Source organism: Stegostoma tigrinum, chromosome 41, assembly GCF_030684315.1.
Source record: "Stegostoma tigrinum isolate sSteTig4 chromosome 41, sSteTig4.hap1, whole genome shotgun sequence".
In the NCBI taxonomy this organism is placed as follows: Eukaryota; Metazoa; Chordata; class Chondrichthyes; order Orectolobiformes; family Stegostomatidae; genus Stegostoma; species Stegostoma tigrinum.
This window is the reverse complement of record NC_081394.1, coordinates 9,863,117-9,870,840: the sequence shown is the minus strand read 5'-3', so window position 1 is coordinate 9,870,840 and position 7,724 is coordinate 9,863,117. Positions and strand designations below refer to the sequence as shown.

General features: G+C 52.2%; 1 protein-coding gene across 2 annotated transcripts in view; it reads left to right on the top strand.

Moving 5' to 3' along the window:
- The first annotated feature begins 3,038 nt into the window (after nt 1–3,038).
- Nucleotides 3,039–7,724, top strand: part of LOC125448502 (ETS domain-containing transcription factor ERF-like) — a 257,359-nt gene continuing 252,673 nt past the window's right edge. Inside the window, exon 1 of one of the 2 annotated variants that reach the window (XM_059641239.1) lies at nt 3,039–3,421. Coding sequence is in view for 1 of the 2 variants with exons in the window: in XM_048523839.2 (XP_048379796.1) it covers nt 3,400–3,421 (22 nt within the window). In the remaining variant the exon portion in view is untranslated. The remainder of the gene's footprint in view (nt 3,422–7,724) is intronic. The other variant, XM_048523839.2, reaches the window with a different exon arrangement.

The window sequence follows — 7,724 nt, the reverse complement described above, 5'->3', positions numbered from 1 at the left end:
AGAGTGAGTGTGTGAGTGAGTGTGTGAAAGAGTGAGAGTGTGAGTGAGTGCGTGAGTGAATGTGAGTGAGTGAGTGAGTGTGTGTGAATGAGTGCGAGTGAGAGAGTGTGAGTGAGTGTGTGTATGAGTGATGTGAGTGAGAGAGAGTGAGTGTGTGTGTTAGTGAGTGTGAGGGTGAGTGAGTGTGAGTGAGAGTGATTGTGTGTGAGAGAGTGTGTGAGTGATTGTGAGAGTGAGTGAGTGATAGTGAGGGTGAGTGAGAGAAACTGAGTGTGAGTAAGTGAGTGTGAGAGTGAGAGTGAGTGTGAGTAAGGGTGAGTAAGAGTGAGGGTGAGTGACAGAGTGAGGGTGCGAGAGTGAGAGAGTGAGAGTGTGTGAGAGTGAGGGAATGTTTGAGAGTGAATGTGAGTGAGTCAGAGTGAGAGTGTGTGAGAGTGAGAGAAAGTAGGAGAGAGAGTATGAGAGTGTGAGTGAGAGAGTGTGAGTGAGAGAGTGTGAGAGAGTGAGACTGAGAGAATGTGACTGAGAGTGTGTGACTGAGTGAGTGTGACTGAGTGAGAGTGATTGTGGCTGGGTGTGTGAGTGTGAGAGTGCGAGTGTGAGAGAGTGAGAGCATGTGTTCGGGAGAGTGAGTGCGTGTGTGAGAGTGAGTGAGAGTGTGAGAGTGAGTGAGAGTGTGAGAGCGAGAGTGAGGGAGAGTGAAAGTGCATGAGTGTGAGTGAAAGTGAGTGTGAGAATGAGTGTGTGAGAGAGTGAGGGAGAGTGGCTGAGTATGAGTGAGAGAATGTGTGAGAGTGAGTGTGAATGAGTGTGTGTGAGTGAGAGAGTGTAAGAGCGAGAGTGAGGGAGAGAGAGAGGGAGTGAGAATGAGGGAGAGTGACTGAGTGAGGGAGAGTGACTGAGTGTGAGTGAGAGACTCCATGACTGTAAGTGTGAGAGAGCGTGCGAGTGAAAGTGAGTGTGAGAGTAAGTGTGAGAGTGAGTGAGTGTGTGTGAGAGTGACTGTGTGAAAGTAAATGTCAGTGTGAGTGAGTGTGTGTGAGAGTGAGAATGAGGGAGAGTGGCTGAGTATGAGTGAGAGGAATGTGAGTGTGAGAGTGAGAGTGTGTGAGTGAGTGTGTGAGACTGAGTGTGAGAGTGTGAGTGTGTGTGTGTGAGTGAGTGTGTGAGAGAGTGAGCATGTGTGAGTGAGAGTGTGTGAGTGAGAGTGTGTGTGAGAGTGTGAGTGAGTGAGAGTGATTGTGTGTGGGTGAGCGAGGACGAGTGTGAGACCGAGTGTGAGATTGAGTGTGAGAGTGAGTGTAAGTGTGTGAAAGTAAGTGTGAGTGTGAGTGAGTGCATGTGAGGGAGAGTGGCTGAGAATGAGTGAGTGAGTGTGTGAGAGTGAGTGTGAGAGTGTGAGTGTGTGTGTGAGAGTGTGAGTGAGGGTGTGTGAGAGAGATTCTGTGTGGGTGTGTGTGAGTGAGAGTGTGTGAGAGTGTGTGTGAAAGTAAGTGGGACAGTGTGAGTGAGTGTGTGAGAGAGTGAGTGTGAGGAGAGTGAGAGTGAGAGAGAGTTACTGCATGTGAGTGACAGTGAGTGTGAGATTGCATGTGAGAGTGTGAGTGAGTGTGTCAGACTGAGTGTGAGTGTGTGCGAGTGAGAGAGTGAGAGAGTGTGTGAGTGAGAGAGTCAGTGTGAGCAAGAGTGATTGTGTGTGGGTGTGAGTGAGGGTGAGTGAGAGTGAGAGAGTGTGAGTGAGTGTGAGAGTCAGTGTGAGCAAGAGTGATTGTGTCTGGGTGTGAGTGAGGGTGAGTGAGAGTGTGTGAGTGAGTGTGAGTGAGTGAGTGTGTGAGTGAATGTGTGTGAGTGAGAGAGTGTGAGTGAGTGTGTCAGTGTGTGAGAGTGATTGTGTGTGGGTGGGTGTGAGTGAGACTGAGTGAGAGTGAGTGTGTGAAAGTAACTGTGAGTGTGAGTGAGTGTGTGAGAGAGTGAGTGTGTGTGAGTGCAAGGGAGAGTGACTGAGTGTGAGTGAGAATGTGTGAGTGTGAGATTGAGTGTGTGTGAGAGAGAATGTAGGTGAGTGTGTGAGTGAGTATGAGTGAGTGAGTGTGTGTGAGGGAGAATGATTGTAAGTGGGTGTGAGAGAGTGAGTGTGTGAGAGTAAGTGTAAGAGTGAGTGTGTGTGTGAGAGTGAATGTCTGTGAGAGTGACAGTGAGTGTGTGTGACTGAGAGTGAGGGTGTGAGTGAGTGAGTGAGTAAGAGTGATTGAGAGTGTGTGTGTGTGAGTATTTGATAGTGTGTGTGATAGTGTGTGAGCGTGGGAGTGAGTGTGTGAGAGTGGGAGTGTGTGTGAGAGTAATTGTGAGTGAGTGAGTGTAAGAGTGGGTGTCTGTCAGAGTGACAGTGAGTGTGTGTGAGAGTGAGCGAGTGAGAGTGATTGTGAGTGGGTGTGTGTGAGTGAGAGAGAGTGTGAGAGTAAGGGTGAGGGAGAGTGAATGTGAGTGAGGGTGAGTGTGAGTGAGATGGTGAAAGGGTGTGTGTGAGTGAGAGTGTGTGAGAGTGAGTGTGAGGGAGAGTGAGTACGAGTGAGAGTGACTGAGTGGGTGTGAGAGTGAGTGTGCGTGATTGAGTGTAAGTGAGCGTGTGTGTGAGAGACTGAGTGAGTGAGAAGAGTGTGTGTGTGAGTGAGGGAGTGCATGAGTGAGTGTGTGAGAGAAAGTGAGTGAGTGACCGTGAGTGTAAGTGAGTGTGTGAATGAGGGAGAGTGAGTGTGAGAATGAGTGAGTGTGTGTGTGAGGGTGAGAGTGTGTGTGTGAGAGAGAGAGTGTGTGGGGGACAGTAAGTGTGTGAGTGAGTGAGAGTGTGTGTGTGTGTGTGTGAGTGAGTGAGTGTGTGTGTGTGTGTGTGTGTGAGAGAGAGTGTGAGGGACAGTGAGGAAGTGAGTGCGAGCCGCCGTGCCTCTCCCCCGGCGGGCTGCAGGCGGCTGGCCGCCCCCGGCTGGGTGTGAGGGCTGCAGGCCGACCCTGGGTGCCTGATCGGCGGGCAGAGGGAGCGGCTGGAGCCGGCGTGGCTCTCCGCAGGGCCGTGCCTGCTGTTGTCACCATGTCGACGTGCCCTTTCCCTTCAACATCTTCCCGCTGTACTCACGTCATTGTAAAAAACGCAGGGGCCGTGGGCGGACTGTGCAGGGTTAGAGACAAATAATTCAACGTGTTACAGAGAGAGGAGGAGGAGGAGGAGGAGAGACAGAGAGAGAGAGAGAGAGAGATTCTCATACAACTCGCACTTCGGGATTACGGGGACGAAGAAGAACATGCACTCCCCAGCGTGTCTCAGGAGTTCACCCCAGATTTGATCACGATCTTGGAGCAAGACAGAAAGAGGAGAAACCAAACAGCAGCGAGAGAGAGAGAGGGATGAAAACTCCGCCAGAATCAGGTCAGACTTTTTTAAAATTGTGCGAATCTCTAATGTGCTCGACTTGTTGACTCGGTCCTGTTCGGCTCTCTCACTGTGCAAACAGAAAGCAGTTCCAGATTTTTAAAAAATTACACAAAACATCCACCTCACCTTTAAAGTTAAGGGGTGAGCGGATTTATTTGCTTGGTATCGTTTGAAAAGAGAGAAACACACACACACACACACACATATATATATAATCTCTAGTCGATTTAATTTACGTCTCCAAATTTGTTCGAACAGCTCTCAAGTTTCACCGCAAGTTGATCCGGAGGGAGGGAGGGAAGATGAAATGTGTTGGGGGTTGGGTGCACAATTCGTGCTGAGATTGGAAACTTGGTTTTTCCGTGAGGGAGGGAAGCGGTGGGGGGGAGACACAGAGAGAGGACAAAAATGCTGCATTTTTAAAAAAAAAGTGGATCTCTGTCTGAGCTGTAAAGTTTACTGAAAAGTTTTCCTTTCCTGTGTGTGTTTGTGGAAGGTGGGGTGGGGGGTGGGAATGCTTTGAGTTTGGAGAAAGTGGGAGGGATCAATGGAGAAGTAGGGAGATGTGTAAGTGTTGGTGGGGGGGGGTCTTTTCTCTTTTCTCTGCGTGTTTGAAAGAAATTAAAAATTGGGCAACCTGTCTACAAGTGTGTAACACCAACCTACAGATAATTCAATCCTTCAATTAATTTTCTGAGAGGTTTTATTTTGGGAAGTGTTTCGGGGGGGTGCGTTGCTGAGTGTGTAGGTAGTGGGTGTCAGCTGGAAAAGTCTGAAATTAGCTTTAGGATTGGAGGAGAAAAGTTCTATTTTCTTCCTCAAAGTCTTTGTGTTTGCTTTTCTGATTTCAAAGCAGACCTCGCCACTTCCAGACGAGTTCTGATTGAGCAGTTTTTTTTCTTACTGGTGAGTTTGGGCGCAGAAAAGGTAGTAGAAAATTTTTTAAGATTGAGATTGAAAGTTTAGACAAATTCACTCCCCCCTACCCCCGCCCCCCCGCCAAAGCCGTATTTTTTTATATAATTACTGCTGGGTTTATGAAGTTTTTTTTGTGTGTGTGTGTGTGTTCTGGACTTCTAATGGTTTATTTTCCGTCTCTTGGGCTGAGAGCGAGTGGAATCTCAACATGCACTCCTCCATGGCATGCCTCGAGTTTAAAAGCTCCAGGTTAAAACCAAGATTGATAGTCAACAACAGTGCAAAGTTCCTGCATCGAAACAAACTCTTGACTCACGGGTGAGGGTAAAAAAGTTTGTATTCAGCAGGCTCTGGGGTTGGGGGGAGGAACAGAGATTTCCGCCTGGAACGTTCCCCCTCCCCCAACCCCGGGCTTCCCTCAACAACATTGTGATTTTTATTTTGTCGGGAGAGGGTGTGAGAGTGAGGATATTTCCGGGTGGTAGTTTAAAACCTCGGCTGGGCTTTTCATGTGTGAAAACAAAACGGAAAGTTTCCAATGAACAAACTGAGACAACCCCGTGATCAAAACAAAGGTCTGGTTGTTCACAGCGCAGATGAAACGCTGTTTCATTTGCAACCAGAAATGGGAGGATTCACGTTCCAGGAACGTGCTCCCACTGCCAGCCCATTTCCTCAACCCCCGAACTCCATCCCCTCCAAAATAACCCCAAACTCCAAAGCACTCAGGCAGAGAGACACACACAGACGCACACGCACAGACACACGCACAGACACACGCACACACACACACACACACACACACACACAGACAAACCCTCCAGCAAACGGGCATGGCTGCAGGAAGAAGGAGCACAGAGAGACAGAGGCAGAGAGAGAGATGACTCCAGAATCACACAGTGAAACGGTGGCAATGAAAGAGAAATAAACAACATATTGCCTGCGAGAGAGAGAGTGACACGGTGACGGTGAGAGAGACGGTGACACACTGACTGTGAGAGAGAGCAACAAACTGATGGCAAGAGAGAGGGTGACACGCAGACTGTGAGAGAGAGACAGCAACACGCTGACTGCGAGAGAGAGAGCATGACACGCTGACTGCGAGAGAGAGAGCGTGACACGCTGACTGCGAGAGAGAGAGCGCGACACGCTGACTGCGAGAGAGAGTGCGACATGCTGAGTGCGAGAGAGAGTGCGACATGCTGAGTGCGAGTGACAGCGACAGGCTGAGTGCGAGAGAGAGCGCGACACACTGAGTGCGAGAGAGAGAGCGCGACACACTGAGTGCGAGAGAGAGACAGCGACACGCTGACTGCGAGAGAGAGAGCGCGACACGCTGACTGCGAGAGAGCGCGACACACTGACTGCGAGAGAGCGCGACACGCTGACTGCGAGAGAGAGAGCGCGACACGCTGACTGCGAGAGAGACAGCGCGACACGCTGACTGCGAGAGAGACAGCGCGACACGCTGACTGCGAGAGAGACAGCGCGACACGCTGACTGCGAGAGAGACAGCGACAGGCTGACTGCGAGAGAGACAGCGACAGGCTGACTGCGAGAGAGACAGCGACAGGCTGACTGCGAGAGAGAGCGCGACACGCTGACTGCGAGAGAGAGAAAGAGCGACAGGCTGACTGCGAGAGAGAGACAGAGACACGCTGACTGCGAGAGAGAGCGCGACACGCTGACTGCGAGACATGGAGCGACACGCTGCCTGCGAGAGAGAGAAAGCGGCACGCTGAATGCGAGAGAGAGAGAGAGTGACACGCTGACTGCGAGAGCGTGACACGCTTGCTTACTGCGAGAGAGAGCGCGACACGCTGACTGCGAGAGAGAGGGAGCGACAGGATGACTGCGAGAGAGAGGGAGCGACAGGCTGACTGCGAGAGAGGGAGCGACAGGCTGACTGCGAGTGAGGGAGCGACAGGCTGACTGCGAGTGAGGGAGCGACACGCTGACTGCGAGAGAGGGAGCGACACGCTGACTGCGAGAGGGTGTGACACGCTGACTGCGAGAGAGGGAGCGACACACTGACTGCGAGAGGGTGTGACACGCTGATGCTAGAGATGGTGTGACCCGCTGTCTGCGAGAGAGAGAGACAGCGACACGCTGATTGTGAGAGAGAAAATGACACGCTGACTGCGAGAGAGAGCAACACGCTGACGGTGAGAGAGGGAGCTACACGGAGACAGCAAGAGAGGGAGCGACATGCTGATTGCGAGAGAGAGAAGGGCAGGCTGATTGACGGCGAGCGAGCGACACGCTGTCTGCGAGAGAGATCGACACGCTGACTGCGAGACAGAGAACGACAGGCTGGCTGCAAGAGAGGGAATGATGCACTGAGTGCGAGAGAGAGAGAGAGAGCGACATGCTGATAGTGAGAGAGCGACACGCTGACTGCGAAAGAGAGAGAGCGACACGCTGACTGCGAGAGAGGGAGCGACACGCTGACTGCGAGAGAGGGAGCGACACGCTGACTGCGAGAGAGAGAGAGCGACACGCTGACTGCGAGAGAGGGAGCGACACGCTGACTGCGAGAGAGAGAGAGAGCGACACGCTGACTGCGAGAGAGGGAGCGACACGCTGACTGCGAGAGAGGGAGCGACACGCTGACTGCGAGAGAGAAAATGACACGCTGATTGTGAGAGAAAATGACACCCTGACTGCGAGAGAGGGAGCGACACGCTGACTGCAAGAGAGAAAATGACACACTGATTGTGAGAGAAAATGACACCCTGACTGCGAGAGAGGGAGCGACACGCTGACTGCGAGAGAGGGAGTGACATGCTGATTGCGAGAGAGAGAAGGGCAGGCTGATTAACGGCGAGCGAGCGACACGCTGTCTGCGAGAGAGATCGACACGCTGACTGCGAGACAGAGAACGACAGGCTGGCTGCAAGAGAGGGAATGATGCACTGACTGCGAGAGAGAGAGAGAGCGACATGCTGATAGTGAGAGAGCGACACGCTGACTGCGAGAGAGGGAGCGACAGGCTGTCTGCGAGAGGGTGTGACACGCTGACTGCGAGAGAGGGAGCGACACAGTGATTGCGAGAGGGTGTGACACGCTGATGCTAGAGATGGTGTGACCCGCTGACTGCGAGAGAGAGAGACAGCGACACGCTGATTGTGAGAGAGAAAATGACACGCTGACTGCGAGAGAGAGCGACACGCTGACGGTGAGAGAGGGAGCTACACGGAGACAGCAAGAGAGGGAGCGACATGCTGATTGCGAGAGAGAGAAGGGCAGGCTGATTGACGGAGAGCGAGCGACACGCTGTCTGCGAGAGAGATCGACACGCTGACTGCGAGACAGAGAACGACAGGCTGGCTGCAAGAGAGGGAATGATGCACTGAGTGCGAGAGAGAGAGAGAGCGAC